General features: G+C 36.0%; 3 protein-coding genes across 6 annotated transcripts; 2 read left to right on the forward strand and 1 right to left on the reverse strand.

The window, feature by feature from the left end:
- The first annotated feature begins 4 nt into the window (after nucleotides 1–4).
- LOC132179518 (uncharacterized) lies at nucleotides 5–5,119 on the forward strand. Its single transcript, XM_059592254.2, has 6 exons — nucleotides 5–262; nucleotides 1,610–1,804; nucleotides 2,997–3,113; nucleotides 3,231–3,380; nucleotides 3,624–3,682; nucleotides 4,714–5,119. The coding sequence occupies exons 1-6, from the start codon at nucleotides 5–7 to the stop codon at nucleotides 4,847–4,849; spliced, it is 915 nt and encodes a 304-aa protein (XP_059448237.2). The 3' UTR covers nucleotides 4,850–5,119.
- A 1,348-nt stretch (nucleotides 5,120–6,467) lies between these two features.
- Nucleotides 6,468–22,371, reverse strand: LOC132177517 (uncharacterized). 4 transcript variants are annotated; one of them, XM_059589878.2, is made up of 14 exons: nucleotides 22,129–22,371; nucleotides 21,740–22,034; nucleotides 19,747–19,837; nucleotides 19,526–19,592; nucleotides 16,900–16,953; nucleotides 15,184–15,353; nucleotides 14,947–15,045; nucleotides 13,864–13,935; nucleotides 12,060–12,198; nucleotides 11,104–11,299; nucleotides 8,384–8,466; nucleotides 8,226–8,265; nucleotides 7,683–7,853; nucleotides 6,468–6,669 (listed from the first exon to the last, which is right to left on the reverse strand). In XM_059589878.2, the coding sequence occupies exons 1-13, from the start codon at nucleotides 22,261–22,263 to the stop codon at nucleotides 7,684–7,686; spliced, it is 1,611 nt and encodes a 536-aa protein (XP_059445861.2). In that variant the 5' UTR covers nucleotides 22,264–22,371; the 3' UTR covers nucleotides 6,468–6,669; nucleotide 7,683. The 4 variants fall into 4 exon arrangements, with proteins under 4 accessions (XP_059445861.2, XP_059445863.2, XP_059445862.2 ...); XM_059589880.2 differs by lacking the exon at nucleotides 6,468–6,669 and adding an exon at nucleotides 6,676–6,702 and having other exon boundaries at nucleotides 15,184–15,354; nucleotides 16,910–16,953; XM_059589879.2 differs by lacking the exon at nucleotides 6,468–6,669 and adding an exon at nucleotides 6,676–6,702 and having other exon boundaries at nucleotides 13,864–13,932.
- A 1,303-nt stretch (nucleotides 22,372–23,674) lies between these two features.
- LOC132178573 (thioredoxin-like protein YLS8) lies at nucleotides 23,675–26,301 on the forward strand. Its single transcript, XM_059591016.2, has 2 exons — nucleotides 23,675–24,124; nucleotides 25,784–26,301. Exons 1-2 carry the CDS (start codon nucleotides 24,005–24,007, stop codon nucleotides 26,090–26,092), a joined length of 429 nt encoding a protein of 142 aa, XP_059446999.1. The 5' UTR covers nucleotides 23,675–24,004; the 3' UTR covers nucleotides 26,093–26,301.
- Nucleotides 26,302–26,735: the final 434 nt, after the last annotated feature.

A 26,735-nucleotide genomic window follows, 5' to 3' on the forward strand; every position in this document is an offset into this window, starting at 1 on the left:
AAGAATGAGTACAACCTTACCTTTGAGGCTGTTGTTGCCTCTGACAACTACCACCACTTCTTTCTCTTTCTCTTGCTCTTCCTCTTCCTCGTCTTCTTCTTCTTCTTCTTCGCCAGACTTTCCTTGCAAATCCCTGAAAGCCCTCCATTCTGCAAGCCCCAATTTCAGCCTCTACTCTCCCTCTTCCCCTTCATCTTCATCATTTCCTCTTCCTCACCACAGATGTATCCGAAAACACAGGGGCTCTCTCTCCAGACCAACGGTATCTCTCTCTCTCTCTCTCTCTCTGTGCGTGTGTGTGCGTGTTTGAATGAATGAATTAAAGAGTTGGGTTTTGCTAATTGAGATGTTTTGGATGCAAAAGTTAGTAAATTTCTGAGCTTTGGGGGTTTCGCATTCTTACCTTTTGTTCGAAATACGTTGGCTATGCTGGGTTTCTGTTCATTCTTTGCATTCTATTATGTCCTCTCTCCCTCTTCACCATCTTCATTTAGCTTTCTATCTCTTGATTTATAACGGAGATTTGAAAATTGGGTCTTGCTTGTCCAAGTGACTGAGGGGCTCCTCAGAATTGAACTGAAGGATGCCGTAATGGGATTTTGTTTTTAATGTGTATGGTGTTGCAGTAATGAAACATGGGTTGGATTTATATTGTTGAATGGCTGTTGATTGTGATTTGTTTAATTTTTTCCAATTTGAAGGTAGGATATCCCTTGTTGAGGTCTGTTTTGCATTTTACTTCAATATGTAAGGAATTGAATCTCTATTGGTTAACTCAAATTGTTAGATAAATTAAGTCATCCTGCACTTTTCTTTTCTTTTCTTTTCTTTTTTCTTTTTTTTTTTAGTTTCCCCTTTATGTCTATTGAATAGTACTATTATATTTTATAGACTCGCAAGTCGTAAGAATTTTTGTTTATCTGATGATTTTGTGGGTAGAGCCATAAGTCTAGATTTGTTGTTGAGTAGTGTAGTGATGGTGTCAGAATTGGATACTGTGGCTATGTGCCTAATGAAGAGAATTAATATGTATATATGTTGGTAAGAGATCACAAACAAGAATCACAGGTTTGTTTATCCAATGTATGATGGACCGAGTTATTAGAGAGACGATTTTTTGTGTGTTGGGGGTTTATGTGAGACTAGAAATCATTGTGATGTAAACGGTTATTGTTAGAAGTTCATAACTTATTCAATCAAGGACAACCAGACAAGTCACAGGCGTTAATGTATCTACATTTATGGCTCTTCAATAATCCTCTAGTGTATCTGGTGGAATGTGAGCTCCTATAAGTTCTTCTTCAATTTCATATGTGCTCAATCCAAACAGTTGGAATATAAGGCTTTGTTTAGTTGACTATATATCAGATGTTATTATGTCTTTTACAATGCATAATCACTTACAGGGAATAATCAAGCTCCCTGTAAACTTCTTGGTCTTGAAATGATCAGGTTTGATAGATGGAAATTGCAGTGTGAGACTATCACTCCACTATCAACATAAATAAAGCTCATGTTAGCTTGAACTTGTATGATCACCACTATTGTGGGCAGTTGGTTTTCACTAATGATTTACCACCAGGGACTCTGTTTTTATGTACTGGTATAGTGGCTTTGTGGACATGTGAGAAGAGAGCAAGACATGGATAATTGGAAATATGAAGAGGAGAATGTTGTTCGCATGTTTGGTTCAGATGATGAGGTTGGCACTCAAATTCCAACGCAAGCCCAATCTATTGTAGAAGGATCAGGGACAGTTCTGATATCAGAGTTTAAACCTGTTCAAGACGTAGATTATCTACAGGTATGTAATTATTGTGTTCCAAAATGGTTCTTGTTCTTTATTTTCATTTTGCTTCTTTTCTTTTCTTTGGTGTGGGGGGTGGGGGGTGTGTTATTCAACAATGATGCATAATAGAGGCTTAAATGCATATGTGAGTTGCATTTTTAGTTGCAACTAAGGATGACAATGGGACTGATTGAGCAATTGATCCTGCTCCCCCCACAAAAAAAAAAGGTGGGTTAGATGATGAATGAGGTGGATATAGGGGTCTGAGTGTGAACCAACTTGGGTTCAGAGTAGGTCCAAGGGAAGGTCCAAGGCTGCATGGTCCTAAGTATGTATTCAAATTTGCCCTTTGTTCCTTACCTGCTGGCTGCCTCTGAACCTCATGCACCATTGGTGCTGTTGCATTCTTCACTTTGACTTTGACTTTTTCTATACCAATCAAAGAGCCATAGTGGTGAGGTTGAGAATCCTAAAACAATTTAGCACTTTTTCAAAGAAAGGAAGGGAATTTTGGGTTCTTAGGGGGCTGTCTCCATCTAAATCTATAGATTTGCCCATGGTGTGAGAAGGAAATCAGGGTAGGCTGAGCACTGACCCCCTGAAGCCAGTGCTTAGCCCCTGCCATTGGTAGTTGGTTTTGGTATTGAGCAACTGGCCAGGGGGCTAGCTATCAAACCAAACCGACCTGTTTCAGGTTGTTAGGTAGTCGGTTTATCGATCATCCAACCCGATTAGCTCCTTCAGCACTCCTTTCTCCTTCAGCTATGGTTCCCCTGAATCAAACCTCAATCCAAGCTCTAGCACCATCTTCAGCTCCCCCTCTAGATCCCTCAATAATTCTTGCTTCTCGCCCTCCTCCTTTGCCTACTACACTCGAATTGCCATGGCGCTCGTGCCTTGTGTTGCCATCCTCCTTGACATTGGTGGGACCCTCATGGTGCTGGCAACCCTAACCTGGACCTCTTGGTGTCCTACATCCTTGACTCTCTCGGCTTCAAGCCCAATACCTTCTTCTCCATTTTGCTCTCCTTCTCATCTTTGCACATATCACCTTTTTCTTCTCCACCCCTTCAGGCAAGGAGAGATGTTCTTCCAGAAGGGTCGAAATGGGAAGGTGTTATTTTTTATTTATAAAAATATAATTAAATATATTTTTTTTCAACATTAAGTTCTTTGTGTATTCTTTCCCCCCCATCCTTTTGTGCAGGAATTATTGGCTATTCAACAGCAAGGACCAAGAGCTATTGGCTTTTTTGGGACACGGAATATGGGTTTCATGCATCAAGAACTTATTGAGATTCTTAGCTATGCTATGGTTATAACTGTAAGATGCTATAATTTGAATTCAGTGTATCTTGTATGTAGAATTTTGGGTACACGTTGAGCACATCAGATGTTTATATATTGTATGTTCTTGATTTGCTGCATAACTTCCTTGCAGAAAAATCACATTTTTACATCAGGAGCATCTGGAACTAATGCAGCTGTTATCAGAGGTGCTTTAAGAGCTGAGAAACCAGAGCTGCTTACAGTGATTTTGCCTCAAAGTTTGAAAAAGCAATCTCCTGAGAGCCAGGAGTTATTGTCAAAAGTAAGAGTTTGGTTATGTATGTGTATTATGTTCATCCTTCATCTAGCCTCAAGCATGTATTATAGTTTACTATAAAATGGTTTTAAGTGTACGCCATGAAAATAGACTGATAGACATGATAATATATTTTTGACTTTCTGATTTGAAGTGTTTCCAACAATAACTGTAGAATTTGACACTCAAGTGTTTTGTAGAGAGAGAAAAAAGTGTTACAGTTTGTGATAATTTTTGTGGGATTTGCAGGTGAAGAATGTTATAGAAAAGCCTCACAATGATCATCTACCTCTGCTAGAAGCCAGCAGGTTTGCATTAGCTCTTTTTTTTCTTCTGCTTTCTTTTTCCAACTACTCGTATAATAATCAAGCTAGGACTGAATCTCAACTTATTGATGACCTCTTGACTTGGTTGTTGCAATTTTAATTCTTCCTGTGAACTGAGATTGCCACAGTTTCATGTTGTTAAATATCAATATTTAGTAGGTGGCTGACATTGAACACCTGTTGACCAAAAGGCTGAAATTGCTCGTTGCCTACTGGACAGGCTGAGGCCTACAAGGGGAAGTCGGCTTCCCTCTAGAATTGTAGGGGCTAAATTTGTACTCTTTCTGAAGAATTTCTCTCCAAGGAAATTGTTGCAGTTGGTCCAAAAATGCTGTTTTATCAAACCTAAACTCACTGGTTTAAGGCATCTCAGCCAATAGGTTGAACTGCCAATGTGACAGCTTACTTTACTCTTGACCATTGCTCTGTTCACCATGTTGGTGAGCTCAAGTTTTTGGACCAATCTCGACTAAGCAAAATGTTTGAGTTTTACTTTTCTAGGTGACTGAGCATGAGCAATTATTATGAGCTTGACAAGCAGACATAAAGTCGTTTACCTGCCAAATGTGCTAAAGCAAAAATCACTTTTGAGAATTGATAATGAAAAGCTTAAAAGGCTTCCTACATTCATCATTCCAAGGAGGATGCTAATGCATTACTCCTTGCAATGTGGTGATCTGTTTTCATTGTTTTTAACCCCGGTTTTATTCCATCTTTCAGTCTTATGGATGGAAGATGGTTACAGTAATGTTCTTAGACTCGCCCTCCCTGAGTTTCAATGTCAGAGGAAATGCATTAAAATGCAGGCTCGAGTTCAACTTGCATTGTCTAGGCTAGCAAATAACCTCTCTTATAAGCCGATAAGTTCTTAACATAACCTGAGCTGAATTTTACATTAATGGGTGCAACTATTGTGCAAGGTTTGAGTAAGGCAGGCAGCCAAATCTTTTACGAATTTCGTCTATGGTTGGTGACAGGAATTTATAGCTTTCAATTTCATGGTGAAACTGCAGGCTCTGCAATATGGATATCATATCACATGTACAACAAGTCATTTGCTTCGCATTCCATGATAGTAGGTTGCTTATGGAAACTTGTCAAGAGGCGAAAAATATGCGGAAGATTGTGACTCTCTTCTACTTGGACTAGAGCAAATGGTTCATTTGTCTATACATTGTTTGCGAAGAGAAGTTTCGTCTTTTTGTTTGTAAACTAGGAGATGGAATGAGACACATCATTGTTTTTCTTTGTAGATTATAACACTCAGAAAGGGGGGCCAATTTTCCCTGTTTTCTTTTTAAGGAAAGAGGTTATTTGTTATTGGTTTTCTTATAAATAGGAAACAAATTATTATTAATGTACCAAATCCAAATGAATGCTCATGCATGTTGAATACATGCAATACATTTAATTTGTTCAGATTCTTGTGAAGTTCAAATTGCTAATGCACATAGTTTGAACGAGAATGTAATGAGCTTGGAAAACCCCTTAAAAGGAAAATTGTTGATATGGAAGTTCAATTACAAACCCATACACTAATTTCATGTTCTATATCAAAGAGAACATAACAATTAAATTTATGGGTAAAGTCTACTTAATCACTTCAAACTATCACCTCAATGACAATCTACCCCTTAAACAATCAATTACAACAATTTATCCTCCAAATTACCAAAACAATGACAATATACCCCTCAATACTAGCAAAATAACGAAATTACCCCTATAAAATTTTCAATAAGACAAAAATACCCTTAAAATTTTGAAAAAAATAATAATAATTAAATTTTAATATTTTTGTTTTTATTTTAGTAAAGGTAATTTCGTCATTTTGTTAAAATTAGAGGTACATTGTCATTGTTTTAGTATTTTGGGAGATAAATTGTTACAATTGATAGTTTAGAGAGTAGATTGTCATTGGAATAGTAATTTGAGGGGGTTAAATAGACTTTACCCTAAATTTATCCTAATTAATGATGTTTATTATTCAATTGACTCTTACATGCTTTTAAATTCAAAGAAAGTGAAAAAGATCCATGCTCTTTTTGTACAATGGATCCTATAGATTGGGATTACAAAGTGATGTCATTATTAGAAGGGCAACTAACTACAAGCTGGCATTTATATTTCATCTCTAAACAATAATCTAAATTTCAAAATTCCTTGAATATTTTGAGTATTAAGCTGGTCTTTGTGTTTTTTCAGAATTGTTTTACTTTGATGATTGATCCTTTTTCCCTTACACCGTCTAGTAGCGTCTTCCATAATTTCAAAATCCCAAAAATTAAAAAAATAAGAAACCCTAACCACCACACAAAATTTTAAATAAAAAATATAAGAAAAGAAAAAAAGAAAAGCAATGGATGGTACAAATGAGTAAACGCTATAAGAACTTTTGTCTTCCTTTTATCCCCCAAAGGTGATGTGATTAAAATTGTTATTGGATTAAAATTCAATAGTGATCAATCACAAATCTAATAGCAATTTTAAGTCGTATCACTTTTGGAGGGATAAACATGAGACAAAACTCCTATTTATAGCAATACTCTAGTACAAATAATAGTTGACTACACCATTCATAGAGCCACCTTGGTGTGTTTTGCCCTACCAAGGCAAATATGCATAAACCAGAAAGATAAGATAATACCAACAAATATAACAAATAAAAACATCAAGTTCATTTGCTCTACAAAAAATTTAGTCAAACTGTTGCCTCCCAAAAGGTCCATGTATTTTTTTTTTTTTTTTTTTTTTTTGATAAGTAAAAGGTCCATGTATATTTGTGGTTAAATCAATCTGCACCTACGTAATATATAATTTATATCCCCAAATTTCTCAATCAGCAGATAAGGATTGAAAAGCTGAAGCAGTAAATTATCCTGTTTCAAAGCATGAAGATCATCAAGCTGCCTCCTCGCCTTACTCATCAGATTGATTGCAAGTGACATTTTTTCCTCTTTTCTTTTTCCCTGTGGCAAATGATTGCAGCCAGGAATCAGTGCCTACAGAATAGTAAACATGATTATCAATCTCTATCAATCTACGTCATATACGAAATTTATACATTGACGACTATACTACCACCCACTTTTGATCATCTCCAAGGGAAGGAGCAACTGAGGTTTACTCTTGATGGCTTCTTTCAAAAGGGCTCTGCTTCATCAGTGAATCTCTTGGTAGAGGATGTGAATTTTTGGAACTGAAGTTCTTTATTCTTTTCAAGTAATGAACAGAAATTTCTTTACTTGTCCAAATTCAAATGAATCAAGATACCCATTTGTTCTAATAAATATACACCATTGTTGTCTATGTATACTGTCTGGTACCGACCTCACAAAAAAAGAAAAAGGAAAACTGGTTTTTAGAGTGGTACTATGGTTCTTCTGTATGTTCATATTCCCTGGAAAAGCTTCCTGAGACGACAAAAGGTTCAGGAAAAAAAAGAAGGGAATAAAAACCCAAATTTCAGGTGGATCTAGGGCTTCTGGCAATAGGTGAACAATGCAAGGCGTCTTATTTTCTTTTACTTTCTTCTTTTTAGTGCGAGCAAAACCTACTTTAATAGTCCCAGGCCAACCTAAAATTACCCCCAGAAAGATATATATTCAACAAAACAGGTAAAGATTAAAAAATTGATTAGGAGAACTACATGCAAGGAAAAAGACAAGTATATAGACCTACAAAAAGTATTGAAAATATTACGAACTCTGTTGTTATTGGGAACTGTTTAACTAATTGTTCAAACTTGAATAATATGCTAAAATATTGGCTTAAGAAACTATTGCGGGAAACTGGCATACTAAACAATGCATGTATCCCACACAATTAGCCATCAAATCCCCCATTCTGATTTATCTAATGGTCATGTATGAATATTGCAATAATTGCCGTAAGAAATATATCCAACAGTAGTCGAAAAAAACAGACATGAAAGCAAAATGCTACAGGAACAAACTTCTATATAGCTGTTAAAACTATGAACCTTAGCGGTCATCATCATCAGAGTAGTTGCCATCGCTATCTGGCTCATATATTTGATATTCTTCATCGCTTGTATTTGCAACACGTGTATCATCAGCACCTGCTTCAGTGGATGGAAAACTATCAAAGAGCTCCTGCAAATGCGTTCTCGAGATGTTCTCCATGTTTAGATCTATGCGCTATATAGGAAATCCAACAGTGTCAGCAGATCTTTAAAAGCGTTTTCGCTACAGCTGGCATCAGTTTGTCCAAAAACTATTTCTAGACAAGACTGAGCAACTTTATATTCATGGAATTTTTATGAATATGGGACTTCTACTTGCATCTCCATCGTTTCACTAGAAATGTCTTTCATAGCCATTATTCTTTCAAATAAATACTTTTTAGTTGGATTTTCTTTTTATTTTTGATAAAAATAAAAATAAATAAATAAATAAAAAAAGGCATGTGAAACTTTACTGAGGGCTGAATGATTAATTCATAGATCAAAAATAGAGAATTAAAACAAAAAAAAAAAAACAGAATTGGCATGATATAAGGATACATGATTGTGTCTGCAGAGATATTTCACCGTCCTCTTCAGCCTAGAAACAAGGGAGAATGATTTATACATTTAAAAAGGGGAAAAAAAAAAACAAAAGGAAAAGTATAACATAAAAACATCCACCAAAATGTAAAATCAGAACATAGAGAAGTCAATACCAGATCAAGTGCCTCATATGCATCCAATTCCTCTTCAGCATTGTCAACTTCATCTTCCTCATCATCTTCATCCCTTGTAGTTTCTACATCATTAAATTTAATTAGTACTGTCAAAATTACGAAATTGAATCAGCATGCAAATAAAGATTCTCGTAAGGTCTCTCTCACACACATCCAAAATTGAAGAGTTACATACCACAGCGGCCACGGTAGCCAAATAGGAGTTTACAAAATATTACAGCCTAATTTAAAATGAGTTCTTTGGAAAATTGTATGGCACCTTAATGAATAGTTCATCAACATTTCAGTATAATTCAGATAAAAGCATAAGTAGATTTGAGGTGAGGAATAATAGAGAAGAGAATGGCAGTGGAAAGGGTTGAAGTAATGCATACTATAAAAGAAGCATATATAGTCTATGTTGAATAACAAAGAAAGCATCGGCATACAACCAAGCTTTTAATACAAAGATTATATGCAGATAGAAGTATGGGATAGCCGGCCATCATTTCCTTCAATTACAGAAGTGAGCAGTGATTTTCCTTAAACAAAAAATATTTTAAAGATAATTAATAGAAACATTTTTCATACTAAAAGTAGAAATTTAAACAATTCTCATGATGTTAACAAGATTTCTCCACATTTTACAAAGAATAGGATGGAACTAAATAAAATAAGATCTACCGCTAGATATCTTCCCTTCAGATGTCAGATCAACATGATTATTGATTTGTTATTGGAGCTCACTGATTTGAAGCACCTCTTCAGGAAATTGTGATAATACAGGGAGTGGAGCGATGCAAGAGAATATCAGCAATTTAAAATAGTTTCTCAATTTATCAGGTGATCAAACCTTCTCACTATCATGATTGTGCTATATATCCATCTATCTGACGGAGTTAATAGAAAATCTGTAATTGAGTTCTAACCTTTTTTTGATAAGTAATCGAGATATCATAAAAAGCATAAGGCGCCCTCATGTACACAGGAAGAATACATGAGAAGCCACCTAACTAGTAGGGGAAAAAAAATTAAGAAAATCAAAATAACTAATCATCAAATGAGAAACATAAGCAGCTGTCCAAAGATACAAAGTGTTGAAAAAAAGACTTAGTCTCCTCCAAAGTCTTCTCGCAACCCTCAAAACACCTGTTGTTCCTTTTCCCCCATGAAAACCACAAAGGAACAAAGGCACCATCTTCCACACAGCAGCACTCTGAGTATTTAGTGGTCCACTAACAAGCATACAAATTGATATGCGTCTAGGCATAATCCAACACAACCCAAATCAATTGAAGAAAACATTCCAAATGGCAGACGCAACCTCACAGTGAAGGAGAAGATGGTTCACGAACTCCCCATTCTTTTTGCACAGACAATACCTATCAACCACAATAACGTGCCGTTTCCAAAGATTGTCCATGGTAAAAGAAAAGAAAAAAGAAAAAAGAAAAAAAAAAAGGGCAAAGGCATCCACGTCTCCGTCGCCATTCTAGCAAAGATTACGTTCCACTGAATCGCACCTCCAAAAAAATCTACAAGAGCCGCAACAGGAGCATCCTTAGCAAACAATGCCAAATAAAACTGGAAAAGCATCCGGAAAGGTCATATTCCCAACACCAAGATCATGTCAGAATCTAACCTTAAGAGTCATCTCCTACCTCAAATCTAGTGTGACTACAGACCTTCTCCAAGCCCCTCCTAACATTCTTCCATGGGCCCACCCCGTACGTCCCAACAAGCTCAATAGAACACCACCCTCCCCAAGACCTTCCATATTTAGAGTCCACCACCATTCTCCACCAAGCCTCTCTCTCAAGCCCATAGCACCAAAGCCATTTACCTAAAAGAGCATGATTGAACCTCATCAAGTTCTTAATCCCCAAGCCTCTCTCAAAGATCAGCTTGCATACTTTGAGCCAACTCACAAAGTGATATCTAAACTCTTCACCTAACCTTCCTCAGAGATTGGAGTTGCGTTCTAACCTAAGGATATGAAAGTGTAGAATGAAGTCAATGACTTATAGATCGTCTTCTTGACATGGTTTGGCTTTGGTGGTTTTGCACTTTTGGTTTTAGGGCAGGTTGGGGGGGTTGCATGTCTTGCTTTGCCATCTTCTTTAGCACCTTTCTATTTTCCACAGTTGCATTTATGATGCAGCATGAGTTAAGAGGGTGTTAGACAGATTAGATAAATAGGGTATGGTTATATTTGTGCAGGTTTACCATACTATGGTCCATTCTCTTTGAGATCATAGTCTTGCACTTGTTTGATGGGCTTTTGCCTGTATCCTAATAAGGAAGAATTTATTTATTTTTTGATAAGTAATGATGCATTAAAGAGCGCAGATGAGCGCAACTCAAGTACACAGGAAGTATACAAGAGAGCGACTAAGTAGAGGAGAAAGAAGAAGAGAACATAAAAAGAAAATCAGGAAAATTGATCTCTAGGGGAGCAAGCCATCCTGCAGTCCACATAAAGAGTGTATACAAAAAGAAATAAACAATGTCCTCAAGATTTCTTGACGAATCCTTAAAGCATCTAGCATTCCTTTCCTTCCATAAGCACCACATAAGACACAGGGGAGCCATCTTCCACACCACCGCGCTTCGGGATTTACCACCCGACCACCAACTAGCCAATAAGGAAGAATTTATAATTGCTATAATTGACACATTCAAAATTTGAAGAATCCTTGAGTTTGGTTGTCAATTGATACCTGCATTGGCTAGCGGGCTCTCTTCACCAGGCTTTAAGGCACCTTTGATGCGTCCCTTCTTTAACTTTTCAAACCTCTCAGAAGCAGCTCTAAGTAAATTTTCTGCACCAGGTTTGGGGAAGATCGATAGGAACCTCACCATAAGACGTTGCCTTAAGCAATTAAGCATGTGGTCTGAGAACCATCCAGCTCCAAACTGCAGACTACATAATAAGCTAAATGTGATCCAATTAAAATCAAGTAGATAGCTTGCAAATTTCAAATACTCGCACTATATGCAGATAGTAGACATACATTGGAAACATAAAGATATTAGGGCTCACTATCACCAACTTAACAGCAAGAGAGTGAGAAGAAATTTTATAATACAAGTTGGTAGATGTTCTCTGAAACTTTTCAGACCTCTTGTGCAAAGAAAGGTCAGCATTTCTAACCAAAATTTATTCATGGCAAAAATACCACATAAGGAATTTGGAATAGGAAACAGCATTGCTAGAAATACCAAATTATTCTCATGGAATTTCAAGTAAAAAGTCAAACAAGTTGCTTGAATGACCCTGGAAGCAACTGAAACAACTCTTCATTCTTGCTAGGCATTAGGTCAATTTGCAACTTGCAAACCTAGCATCGCATTTAATATATACTCAACCTATCTGTCTCATACTTAAAATACATATAAATCCCATGCATAAAAATATCAAGTTGCCAAAACTGAAAATTCCTTCCATAACTACAGATAGAATATGGTGCATGTTAACAGATGATATGGATCGAACATGATAAAGCCATACACAAAATAAAGTTTAAAAAATTCAGTAAAAGAGAAGAAGAAACTAAGCATTGTTGTGAGTTGTGTATATGCGTGTTCATACATATGGTATGGGTATATCCTAATACATGAACAAACACATAGAAGAAGACAAACATTTTAATAAAGCCCAATATGAGAAACTCACCGTGCAAGTCGCCTGTGTTACAGGTTTCTTTATCTCTTGCTGAATGTAATCATCAGCAAGTTCAAAAAACTGTAATGACGTCTGGAACTTGTAAGGGAAAACTCGAAATTCACAAATGTCCTCCCATCTATGCTTCAACCTGCACTAAGTAAAAAGGATAACAATAACAACAACGGGAATGGTAATGATAATGATGATGAAGGAATCAGAGTCTATAAGTATGCTCTAGTGTACTCCAGTGCAATTAATTTTTTTTTGATAAATAAGTAATTCAAAAGCGCAAAGGGGCGTAACCGTAATATACAGGATGCATACAAAGAAAGGCCCTACTAAAGGCGAAAAGAATAATAAAAATACACAAATTGAGGCATAGTAGAAAACAGAGAAACATTAAACGCTCCTGCCCAATTGAGAAGGGTCTTGACGAACATGTTTTTGAGCTCGTCTGGCATCTTCTCATGATCTTCAAAACATCATGCATTCCGCTCTCTCATGTTTATGATAAACTGAATACTTTGGATTATTGAAGGAGGGCTTACCTAAGACCTTTTTGCACTCGTCTTATTTTCACCATTCCAAATGTTTTAGTAATTCCACACAATAAATCATCAAAAAAACCCATAGACTCCTACTCTACTTCTACACTTAACTTGAACCACCCTAAATCATCAAAAAAAAAAACCCATCTCCTAACATTCTTATCTATGTGGCACATTCACAAAAATGAAACAAAAACAAAAAGCCAAAGAACAAAGAGAATACTAGGAAATTAATATTTGAGAATGCTGAGTAGCATTTCTCTTAGTTCTAAGTCTAAAAGTGTGCTAATGAATGCCTTGATAATATAATCAGATCGGGAGAACCGAGTGTGCTTTTCAAATTGGATATAAAAAAAGCTTATGATCACATTAATTGGGATTTTCAGTTGTACATGCTAAGGAAGAGCAGTTTTGGGGGAAATCATGTACTTGGATAGCTCATTGTATCTTCTCAATGTGTTTTTCTGTTTTGGTGAATGGCACTCCCTTTTTTTTTAAGCAGTTCTCGTGGCTTGAGCGAAAGACCCTTTGTCCTCGCTGTTGTTTGTCATTGTTTGCAGGTGTTGAGTAAGATGATCTCTACTGTTGTGAGTTGGGGCTTGGTTTTTGGCTTTTCTATGAGAGTTGAAAATGATGGTGGGATTGATATCTCTCGTCTCTTGTTTGCAGATGACACTTCAAATTTCTGTGGCGCCAACCTAGATCACCTTCGTCTTTTATGTTGTTTGTTCCTATGTTTTGAAGCTCTCTTGGGTTCGAAGATTAATCTGGCCAAGTTAGAATTGGTTCCTGTTGGTAATGTCAATTGCGTAGAAGGTTTGGCTAGGATTTTGGGATGCAGGTTCTCCTCTTTGCCTATGAAGTACCTAGGTCTTCCTTTGGGTGAATGGTTTAAAGCCAAATCTATTTGAGATGACATTACTGAGAAGATTGAACGTCTATTGGCTGGTTGGAAGCAGTCGTACTTGTCTAAAGGGGGTAGGATTACCTTGATCAAGAGACCATTGTTTAATTTGCCTACCTACTATATGTCTTTAATCTATGATCAAGTCAATTGTTTATTCTTTGAAATTGGAATGGCTAAATTTTGAGAACTAGAATGCGAAATGGCACCACAATTGGGCTTGTTCATTCCAGAGTGCAGTTTGGGAGACAGAGAATCTAGTAACTATGAACCCAACATTCCACTTGGACTACATCAAACAATGAATTAGTACCATGGGAAACGTGTCTAAACAAAAGGCATACAATTTAAAAGAACTTACCCTTTGGCTGCATTAGCATCACAATAACTCCGTAACGGTTGTGGTACTCGGAAATCAATTCTCTGATATCTGCTAAAGAAAATACTTGGAGATAAGCATCAATATAGTAAAGGTTCCAAAACATTCTAATTCCAATAAGCGAATAATAATAAATGTATTAGGTATATATATGTTATATATAACAATATTTGTTAGTTGTTAAATTAACTGTTTCCGACCCAACTTCTACCTATCTAAGAATGCTTAAAACAGATAAAAACTTAAAATAACCACAACGAAAACAAATATTGGTATTGCATACACACGTGTGTGTGTGTGTGTGTGTGTGTGCATGCTACTAATAATTCATGACATAGATTGTACTTTACTCAATTGCCTCCATTAACTTGATCGGGTGCTGTCCTTTCTGCCCCTTATCTTATTTCAAAGCAACAAAAATGCAAGGTCTAAGCACAGTTGTCTCCATCTAGATTCAGTTTACTTTTCTTCTGTCAGCATTTTATTATTTCATTATTAGTCTGTTTTATTTCAATAATTAAGTTTATTCCAAGAAGGAAGACTGCAAAGATAAAAATTATATGATAGATCTCCCAGAAGGAGTGGAACAGCAACACCATACGATAAAAAACTCAAAACCAAAGGGAAACCTTGAGAGGCTAAGGTGGCAAAGATTTACCCACGAAATAAACCAAAGCTGTATTTCATGATAAGATATCTAGATAATGGACACCCAGAATCAAACCAACAAAATAAAGGAAGGGATGACAGGATCTCATTGAAATTTGTAATATTAGATAACAAGATAGCCATGTTGAATGGTTAAACTTCCAGCTCTAATTACGTTTCTCACTCTTAAAATGGAATTATGTCAGATCCAATCATGCAATAAAGTATTTTCTAATGCTCACCCATACTAAGAAGAACATTATATATCCAGTCACTAATTTAACTCTTCATTCCTAGGTGATATTCAAGTCTATCTTTTCACAACCAAAATAGAAACTTAGAAATATCATGAGATGTGATGAATGGATTAAATGATAACTGGAAACAGAAGTTGGGACATTATTCAAGATCTCTTACATGCAAGAATCAGGATCCTTGCGAGGATCATATCCTTTTCTGATCCAGAATCTGAGAAATGGCCCACTTGAAAAGTAGTATGCAATCCTTGACAGAAGCCTGAGAAGAGCAGACAAGTGCAAAGCCACTGTGAAATATGAAATTTATCCAAGGGCAACGAACACTGAAATCAAGCCAACTTCAACCACCCCACCAAAGAATTTGACTACAAATGGGGCAAGTTTTCAGGCAGAATACCTTCTAAGCATCTCAACAGTAAAAGTTAAGCCCTTATCAAGCAAACGTTCAGTCAGTGATTCCTTGGGCCATATAGGTCGCTCATCAAACAGCTTTGATACAACCATCTGCCACTCCCATTGATCTGAGCCTTGGGGTACATATTCCTCCCAATTTACTCTCTTAGGAATCTGTATGAATGTTAAGTGCAACATAGATGAAAAAAGCTCATGATGAGATTTCTCATGTTTTATTAGCATGCCATTAGTCTCATAACATTACCAATTATCTCTTTTTACCCGCACTTCTCCTAATATACAACAATAGGACTGACAGCTGTATGGATGTTTGATAAATGGTAGATGATATTTACTAAAATTGACTGCTAGGATTTTCATCAGAAGAACTACGTGCCTTTACATCCAAAGCCAGCAACCCATGAAGTTCTAACATCATTGAAAGAAATGTATATCAGTCACCAGTTGCCCCACAAACATTTGGGAAGGATTGCCTCCAACATTAAACCATCTCATAATGCATCCACACAGAACCAGCAAAATGAGAAAAATGGGGGTGCATTTCCTCATAATTTTCACCGTACCCACACGAAAACATGATTGCATTGCAGAACATTACTTTCTTTGGAAAGGCCCAAGACATGCACAACAGTAATGTGCATGAACTCTAACCTAATTAACAAAATTCTATGTGAGAAAAGTCCATTTTTTTGTTAGTAATGAAAGTAAACATGCTTAAGACAAAAAGAGTTCACAAGTTTCTTATTGCATCCAAAATGGTATGGTGCTATAAGGAGTAATCATGTGTCCAAAGTTCCTCTGTAATAATTAGTTAATTACATATTGTATCAAGGATGACAAATTAAAAAATTAAAAAAAAATTAAAAAAAAAAAAAAACAACTAAACAAAAAAAGAACTAAAGATTGGTTAAATATCTAGCAGTTTAATTTTCATTCATGCTTTACAAAATATTTTCTGATACATCAATAATCTGAAAGACATCAAAAGAGAAAAATTTACTGAAACAATAAAATCAAAATTGAGGTTTCCAGTGAGATTAAGCACACAGTGAGCTTCCAAGAAACATAGCTTTGTTGGATTAAAGTTCTACTTTCAGATGAATTTGATTAAAAAATGGTTCATAAAAGTCAGCATCAAAACTTCCTAGTATTTTATTCCCATGTGGGCTTTGTTACTTACAAAAAGATTTATTATTTACTCATCAAAATATGTATTCCCATGTCACCAGTCCAGTAGATAAAAACATTTAAACAATTGATATTGCAACTACCTAACATTGATACTGTTGTGTAGAAGCCATATCTGTAACTTATAAGTATTGGGTTCTTCTCAGAAATTCCCAATGCGTATCCAGTATTTCTTGTATACTCCTGGACGTGTATTGTAGATGCCTCAAATGTTGGAATTCACCTTTTTTCCTGACTTAAATGGAAACATAAGAAGGGTTTATGGCATGGGTTTTGACCCTTTCAACACAGTGATGCTTCTGTATTCTCATATCATGGATCAGTTCACGATTAACTTTTATAATAACTTAGAACTATAAAAAACGTATCTATATATGTCAATCTAGATTCGCCATATGAAAACATGCATTTAGTTAATGAACCTAAATCCTAACTAATGTTACAAGTAGAAAACCATAGCAATGAACTATAAGTAACTATCTACACAGAAGATTTGTAGCATAGAAGTTACAAGTAGGATATCTTTAATGTTAAAATCAATTGCAAGAACTGGCTCCACATCCACCTGAACAATTAAACAAAAAAAAAAAAGATGTGTTAAGGTCATAAAGCTGAAATGAGAGGTGAAAATTAGATAAACTAAATCGCTTCATAGGATATTTGGAATGATAGACGATGCAAGTCAAAATAATGATCCCCGGAAGCACAATAAAATTACATCCATTAAATAATAATAATAATTAAAAAAAATAAAAAACCTTTCATCAAAATTTAAAAATTTAAAAATTAAAAATTAAAAAATAAAAAGGAAGGAAGAAAAGAAGCAATTTTGACAACAATAAAGCCAGAAAACAGAGACACAAATGGACCTGCATCAAGCTTGGTAAGCATTACACCTAAGCTTGATCCACAAGATAAAGGAAATTAGTTATGGGACACAGAGACCACCCAAAGGCACAAAATCTATAGGGCAATGAGTGTCACAACTCGGGCCTAAACTCCTAGAGAAAAAACTTTGTCTGAGCTATTAGAGGTTGCTTAGAAATACTTTCATCGCTCAACAGTTTAGAGCAATGGCAAAAGATTCTGGTCCCCAGAGAAAAAAAAAATCATTAGGAACCAAAACATACTGCCAATGAGCCACATGCCTGTCAGGTCAGGGATAAAAAAGGAAAAAGTAAAAAGTTTCCCAAAACCAGTGCAATATCGCTTAAAATTTCTTATAAAAATACTGATTATGTGTCAAAACAACCATCGTTTGCCATGTATTATTCCACTGGGCCTAAGTCACCAATCAGACAACTCAGCAAAAATAATCATGCCAGAGCATTACAACATATGCGTGAGTACAATCCACTCTTCAACCTCTTACATGCTTTTTCCACAAGTTGTCGATTTTTATGTTGCTCACTTTGTGACTAATGACCCACAGAAAGTGTAAGTCACATCTACGCTATTACCTCAAAATGACAAGTCAATTTGAAGTTTTCCTAAAATCACTTATAAAGCTCAGTCTAACTTAATCATGAGCCAATGTATGATTTAGCGCATATGACTCTCTTAATAAACTACTCACTCTATGTGGGCTACTCACCTTCCCACTATGGGACTAAAGTGTTACAATTTCCTCCCCTTAAATCCTTTATGTCTTCATTAGGGTCACGCCATGCAATGCTCCATTACTACATGGCATTACTAGGTTCCTTTGATACCGTACGACCCAAGAAAAACACTAGCCACATATGTGCTATTACTTTAAAATGACTAGTTAATTTAGAGCTTCCCTAGAATAACTTATAAAGCCCAGAGCCATATTTGTGCTATCACTCTAAAAGAAATAGTCAATTTGGAGTATCTCTAGAATCACTTAAAAAGCACAGACTCTCCTAGTACGGAACCAATGTGGAACTTAACACCCACAAGTCTCTTTACAAACTACCCATTCTATGTGGGCTACTCATCTTCCCACTATGGGACTAAGGTGCTACATTGTGTTTTGAGAATCAGTGCTAATCACTTCTATGGATTAATCGACTTTTGTACCATGCAACCAATTAGCTGTGATGAAAACTTGGTCAATTATTCCTAACCACAAAAATTCTACAACTACTCTCCTTCCAAGACATTAAAGTAACACAAACAAAATCATTTTCCAAAATTCGTATCCTTTTCAAAATCTGGTCAAAAGGAAAGCCAAAGATATGAAGCTAAAAGATGATGATGATGATGATGATAACCTAATTTAAATGAGGCTCCACACATTTAAAAAAAAACTGTTCCGCATGATCTACCTCTAAACTTTATGACTATTTTCTCAGAAAAGGGAAGTTTTCATCACAATTAGGCCTAACAAATTTCTATTTTAATAGATCATTACATATCAAGGGTTAAGCCTTTTTGCCGAACAAGGAGGAACTACATCTTCACTCAAACATGTCTGTCAGGACTAAAAGAGACAACACCAAAGGGTCTAAATTTAATAGCAAGTTGAATTTGTTCTTAGAAAGTAGAAGAGATAACTAATGGAAGTTAAGTAAGATTTCATAGATGGGTATAATGGGAAACATTAACTTTACTCAGATAAGAAAATTCTAGTTTTAACTTTGATAATGTTGAACTAAATTGTAGAAGAAAACTTAGAAGATTGTGATGATAAAAATGCATAACAACTGTTGTAGTATTTTGTAATAGGTAAGCTGGTAAAGCATAAAATTCACAAGTTATCTTAGTACCAACTAATAGAGCCATCAAAATCCTGGATGAACAGCACAGATACCAATACTAGTGCGACACCTCAAGCTTTAGTGGAAAATAGGCAAAGATAACAATTCTACATTGTAAACAGAAATTACAAGCTTCAAAAAGTTTGATTCCAAGGTCAAAACTCTGGAGTAAAGAATCACTCCAAAAGCTAGAATTCATACAAACTCATCAGCCTATCAAACTGCTACAGCTAAAGAAAAACCATTGTGCCTGGTTGGCATTTTACACCCTTAGTCAAAAACTTTCTCATATGCATCTTAGGTCATATAGGAATCACCTAATTACAAGTACCACAGCTTAGACTAGCTAGTTATTCAAAAACATAAAAATTTAAGTTTCAATGTTTGCCACTTTCGTTGACAAAAAGATTTCACCTTCAAGTCCTGTTGTGCAACTTCATCTTGTTTTGTTTTTGAATTCAATGCGGGCGGCGGTCTTAACCTGAAACATAATAAGGACAATAAAAACCAGTTCTAAAAATGAACAGAAATCAACATATAATTATCAAATAACATAGCATCAGATAGCTCCAAAGCAATCACATATGTCGAAAGTTGGAGGATTTTATTCTACAAAAATTATAAAGCCATCTTACACTAAATTCTCCGGAACATCCTTGGGTGAAAAAAGCGGGGGCAACAAAATCATCACATCCTCCTGATCCACGTCCATCAGTCCTCCCTTCTCTATTAAAAAAAGTAATAATAGAAAATAAAAATAAAAAATAAAAATATAAAAAATAAAAAAAGATTGAAAAAAATTACGGGTCAAGTACATGGAGCAAATTAGACTATGAGTCAACACATAAAGCATATGCATGAGTCTGACTAGTTAAACCCACATTAATAATAGTCAAGTGGTTAATATAATTTTTTTTATAAGTAATCAAAATATCATTAAAAACGTAAGGCACCGCAAGGTATACATGAAGTATACAAGAGAAGCCACCTAGCAAGGGAAAAAAGAACCAAAATAATCATGATAATCAACCACCAAAGAAGAAACAAAAGCAACTGTCTAAAGATACAATGTGTTGAAAAACAAAAATTTAATTTCCTCCAAAGTCCTCCTTATGGTCCTCAAAACTTCTATCAAAGACACGAAGGCATCATCTCCACACAACAACACTTCAAGTGTTGCCGGCAGTCTACCAACAAGCATACAAATCGACTATTCATCTAGGCATGACCCCAAGAACCCAAATCGAATGAAAAAAAATAAAAAATAAAAAAATCCTAATGGCACAAGCAACCTCACAATGATGCAGAAGATGGTCTACAGACTCCCTATTCCTTTTGCACAAACAACACCAATCAACCACAACGGCGTATCACTTTTGGTGATTGTCCATGGTAATGATCTTTTCTAGGGCTGCCGACCAACCAAAAAAGGCCACCCCAAACAGAACCTTAGTTTGCCAAACATATTCCAAGGAAAACAAAAACCATCATGACAACCCATGACATTGTAAAAGGATTCAACACCAAACAACCCCTTTTGGAAGGGACCCACCACAGCTTGTCCTCCATTTTCCGTCTCATTCTTGCTAAATACAACACCCTGAAAAACGAGGCAAAGGCTTCCACCTCCCAATCATGAGCCGCTCTAGAAAAGCTTACGTTCCACTAAATGGCACCCCTAGAAAATTCCACGAGTCGCAAAAGAAGCATCCTTTATGCAATCAATACCAAATAAAACTATAAATACTTTCTTAAGGGCTGTATCCGCAGACCAAAAATCATGTAAGAATCTAACCTTGAAGTCCATCTCCCACCTCAAATCTGGTATGACTACAAAACCTCCCACAACCCCTCCTAATATTCTTCCATAAACCCACCCCATACACCTCAAGAGGTTCACTAGAACACTATGCTCCCCATGCACTTCCATATTTAGAGTCCACCGCCATCTTCCACCAAGCCTCTCTCAAGCCCATAGCACCAAAGCCATTTACCTAAGAGAGTATGATCGAACCTCGGCAAATTCTTAATCCCCAACCCTCCCACAGAGATCAATGTACGAACCTTGAACCATCTCACCTTGTGATATTTGAACTCTTCACCTAGCCCCCCATAAGAAATCACATTGGAGCTTCTCAATACAGTTTGCAATGCTCGCAAGGAGAGGACATAAGGACATGAAGTACGTAGGTAAGTTGGATAGGGTAAGGGTAATCCTACTACCTTTAGATAAATACGACATTTTCCAACTAGCCAACCGACGTTCTATTTTCTCAATCATTCATCCCGTATATGGTTGGCCTTATATGATGCCCCCAGTAGAAGACCAAGATCCTTCAAAGGCAGAGACGCAACCCCACCCTAACATGGGAGGAGGTCGCTCAAGCCCTCAGCCTTGCCGTGATTAAAATAAATAAAAACAAGGGGCTTTTTGATATACATAAAAAGCACATAACCATTTTTGCATTCAACCCTGTTAATTAAAAATTTATCTTGCCCAAAAAAAAAGTGGTGCCCCAACATATTTTATATCAAACCACCCTAACACCATAGCTATAAACATGTATAAGAAAATGAAACATGCATATATGTATTATGTATATATATGAGAGATATAGTGAGCCTGACCGAAAAGTGGGTCCTCAATTTCGCCCCATTGTCTCTTTCTTTTTTTCTTTTGCTTAGCAGCATCGGCATGAACAGCCACAACGTGCTGGTAGTCTGCCATTCCTTCAAAGTGATAACCCTCCGGGACGCGTGCGACAATATCTGCGCAAATGTGGCCATCATCACCATTGGACATTTTCTTCGATATCTTTAGTAGCAAATCGTTGCAAGGACGTAGCTCCCCGAAAGCCGGGTGCGAGTATGGGTCGTCGGGCCGGAATCGAAGTTCCAACTTGTTCGAATGCGAACTATGAGCCTGCAAGCAACAACGATTTTCAAAACCAAAACAATTATTTGAACTAATTAAATTTAAAAAGACAAAAGCACTGTTTGGGTTGGCGTGTATGTGCCTTGACGATTCCTTCGATGCCTCCAAGCGTCTCGACGGCGCGAGTGGTGGAGGAAGGGTAGCCCGGATAGTGGACAACGAAAGCCTCGATGCTCGGTAAGACGCCCGATACGGTGCCGTTTTTTACCTCTCCCATTGCGATTGGATTTGATTTCGATTGACGGGAAAAGTTGTAGAGCGAAGTAGTGGCGCGGAGCCAAGTTTTGACCTCTGTGGGTCGAACTAATATGGAGAAAGCTGATGAGCAAACTGAAAACCGACAAAAGAACAGAAAAAGAATCTATATATATATATATATATATATATATAAAAGAGTATTAATATGAGAAATGATTGGAGTTAATAATTTGCTCGTATTCTCCTACAAATTTAATATATCAACCATTAGATTTGTGGTGTTCACTATTAACATTAATGGATTCCACCATTAACAAATTTAATAGATCAATCATTAATTAATTTCATCAGCGTTACAAGTGGTGCTTGAGGTTTTCTTGTAATTCTTACAACTAGAGGAAATTCTGTAACACTCCCCAACCCATAAGGACTGTGTTTTTTAACTTACTAAACTCAATCGGACATAAATTTTCTCTAAACTGGTTTGGAAGAAATTTTCTTCAACATACTCTAATAAATTTCAACATTTTTTTTTGGATTTATAAAAAATTAATGTATGAGTTCCTAAATTAATGTAATAACAATAAATGATTGTTAAAATATTAAAAAAAAATGTGAGAGACGATATTTGTCACTTATTGTACTAAATTGAAAAAAAAATTTGCCAAACCAGTTTGAATAAAAGTTCTGTCCATTTTTTTAGTGACATTAACACTTATCAATGAACCATTTATGGAAAATACTTGTGAAGAAATTTATTTATGTGCGCAAGGCGTAATACATTCAAAAAAATAAATTATAAAAATGATAGATAAGAATAATGCTACATTTATGACTCTTTTATATAACTTTTGATATTTGTTATAGCACTCACAATGGAGTAGCCAAATTTTTTAGCAAAATGGCTCTTCAAAACTCACTTTATCTAATTTAACTAATAAATTTTTAAAGACTTCATGCATTTAATTAGTTATATTTTTATCTATATTATTTAAATATTATTTGACACCTCCGAACACATGAAGACATATGTCAAAAGTTATAAAGAAGTCTATAACCAAAAAAAAAAAAAGTAATAATCAATGACAAACAATAAGGTTCGTTTGGCTTGCGAAATAGACTAGTTAATCATAGGTATAAGTATTTCTTTGTTTGGTAACATAAGGAATAATTTATTCCCATGAAACTACTAATCTCATACACATAGGATTTACCAAGCCACTAAAAAATGAATGACTTAGCTAATCCTTAAGAAATGGAATACATTTTACCCCTATAATTTATTTTTATTTTTTTTAATTTTAAACTTAAAACAAAATAAAAAAAAGAAAAAAAAAAGTGTATTCTCACCAAACTAAAAAATAAGAATAACTATTTTATTTCGGACCCTTCTATTTTTAGTAACAGCTATTTATTTTTTAATGAATTATCATTGAACTCGAGGATTTGACCGAACCAACATATATTTAGAGCATTCTTAGTGAGCTCGGCAAAATTATTTTTTAGCCAAATTTTTCCGAGCTCCGGCAAGGACGGCTTCAAAGTCTTTGGGCTTAGGATTTATCTAGGTTTTTTTTTTGTTGGTGTTGAAAAAATCCCACAATTCGATTTGATCGTGAGGAGGGCCGGAGACGCTCTTGAATTTAGGGCTTTTGCGGCTCCCAACCGATTGTCCGCGAGGGCGACGCGGAATCCAGTGGCCTCCGCTCTACGATCTCCATTTTTCTCAGTAGCGAAGCCTCGAACTCGGCCCAGCGAGGATGTCGTACCTGTTGCCACACCTTCACTCGGGATGGGCCGTTGATCAGGCCATCCTGGCCGAGGAAGAACGACTCGTCGTCATCCGCTTCGGCCACGACTGGGACGAGACCTGCATGCAGGTTCGTAATTAGAAACAAAAAAGAAAAAATATTTTTGCGATCTATTTGATGTCAATAATTAATTTAAGTTTCAGTGATTAGTAACAAACCCTAATTCGTAAACTCTCTTTTGTCTGTAGATTTAAAACTTTTAGGTGTTTTCATGATTGAACCAGATTTGTTTATTTATTTTTGGAATTGGTTTCAAGTCTTAAAAACCTCATTTTTTCGTAGCAATTAAAGGGCGTACAGCTAATTCCCCCTTGCGAAAATCTTGATCTTACCAATATTGTTCATTGGAAATTTGGCTCATGTGCTAATAATTTGTGTTTGCTTCATTTCTCATCTATATTGCTATACTTATTTGTTCAACCAAGCTAGGGTTCACGCTTTTTCAATTTTTACTTATAGTTTTTTTTATCGTTCTATTTGCTCATCCAAGGCTAGTGAATTGCTTAGTCTTGCATAGTTAGGTTTTAATGTTTCCTTGGTGAAGATTCTTTTTCTTTTTTCTGCTTGTGCAAGTTTTGTTTTGCTTTGGGTGGGTTGAACAGATATTTTTGCATCTGCCATCATACCCATCAACATCCCCTGTATGAATGATCTGTTTTTTAAGTCAATTTGCTGACTAGTGGACCCAATCTCATGCTAAATATGCATTTGGACGCTTTGAAGAGACATTGCGTGGAGTCTGTCCTAAGCCAGTAGAAAGGATGAGGGTTGTAAAACTTGTAATAGCCAATTTTGGACTTAGTCACGTTACATGAATGAACCTTCAGTTTGAAACAGGATTCATAAAGGCAACCCCCCCACACCTACCCTCCCCCCCCCAAAAAAAAAAAAAAATTGATTAGGAATGAAGGTTTAGTTATTCAAGTTGAGTTGAGTATCTATCAAGTGTACGTATTTTCTTTAGAGAGTCTAGATTTTTTAGATACTTTGAGCTTCATGCCTATCAGCAAGAGAGAGCCCTGTGTAAGTAAATGCCAAAGGAAAATGGAAATTATAATTTATTGAAACTAATAATAAAAACAAAGATATATTTTGGTGTAAATAGATGGAGCACGGTGAGGCTCGTAGGCTTTTAAGCGACCAAACATTGAGGTTTTAGGGTTTAAAAGCTTGAAAGTTTAAAATCTGTGGTGTTGCGTTTGGGTTTGCAATTATGTTGAAAGATAAAATTGAAAACTCCATTAGTTCGAGAGCTTCACTGGAGAGAGATTTTGACTGCTAATAGAAATTGGAGCCCAAGTTTGGGTTTGTAAGATAAAATTGAAAACTCCATTAGTTCAAGGGCATCACAGGATTAATGAAATAGGTGTACTAAGTGGGGTTCATGATTATGCTTTCCCTTATTTTTTCTTTTTTGGAAGTTACATCTGGTGAGACTTCTCTGTAGCTCAGCAAGCAACACTTTAGTATTCTTTAAGGCATCTTCATTTAATACACACACACACAAAAAAAAAAAAAAAAACTTTCTGATGATCTTTTCACTTTCAAGCCCTAAATGGAAAAGTTTCTGAGAAGTTGTTAGCCTGTGCTTTGTAATTGTCCCTGCTGTGATTTCTAGATGAGCGACTGCTTCTATTTCTGTTGAATTATTTTTCACTTTGTCGTGAGAGTTGGCTCTGTTCTCAATCGTTTTCTGTTGATGGTCTAATTAATTTGTTTTGAATTTAGATGGATGAGGTGCTGGCATCTGTTGCTGAGACAATTAAGAACTTTGCTGTTATTTATCTTGTGGACATCACGGAAGTGCCGGATTTTAACACAATGTATGAGCTTTATGACCCATCCACAGTCATGTTCTTCTTCCGGAACAAGCACATTATGATTGATCTTGGCACTGGAAATAACAACAAGATTAACTGGGCTCTCAAAGACAAGCAAGAGTTCGTTGACATTGTGGAGACAGTGTACCGTGGGGCAAGGAAGGGACGTGGTCTAGTGATTGCTCCAAAGGACTACTCCACCAAGTACCGCTACTAAGTCTATGTGCAAGTTGTAATTTACTTGAGGTTTGTAAGATTAGATCTTGAAAACCTGTTGCATGATATTGCACATTCTCTGGAAGTAGTTGTTGATTTGAAAACTTGTAAGATTAGATCTTGAAAACATATTGCTTAAAACTTGAATTCTCTTAAAAATCAATGTTTGGAGATATCTGTTTTATAAAATGGAGGTCACTACTTCAAATCTCTTCTTCTCTCTCTCTTTGGGGCCAATTACTTTTATATATATGGAGATATCCTCGATTCAAGGAGTGCTTTTCACTCTGGCAATGCTCTATTTAAATTTAAATATAGTACCAGCCATAGCATTTGAAATCCAAAATCAATTATGTTACGCATACGAGTTTTTGTGCAGCATGGCTAAGTGTAATACCATGCTGACTATTAGTTCTAGACTGAAATTTAGGACGTGATGGGCATTCACATGTTTTCAGTCAAGTAGCAATCTGAATCTCGACCGGTGGGCTAGATAGGAACCAAAAGGCTAGTAAAGGTGTAATAATTTCATGGTGGGACAAGCAATAAACTCATAGCCATTGCTGTGCAGGATGTGTGGAAGTCTCTGCCTTGTGTTTGAAGTGAGGTTTTTACTTCTCACGGCTCTTTTGAAATTTGATTTT

The sequence above is a fragment of the Corylus avellana genome, chromosome 4 (assembly GCF_965113065.1).
Source record: "Corylus avellana chromosome 4, dhCorAvel1.hap1.2, whole genome shotgun sequence".
In the NCBI taxonomy this organism is placed as follows: domain Eukaryota; kingdom Viridiplantae; phylum Streptophyta; class Magnoliopsida; order Fagales; family Betulaceae; genus Corylus; species Corylus avellana.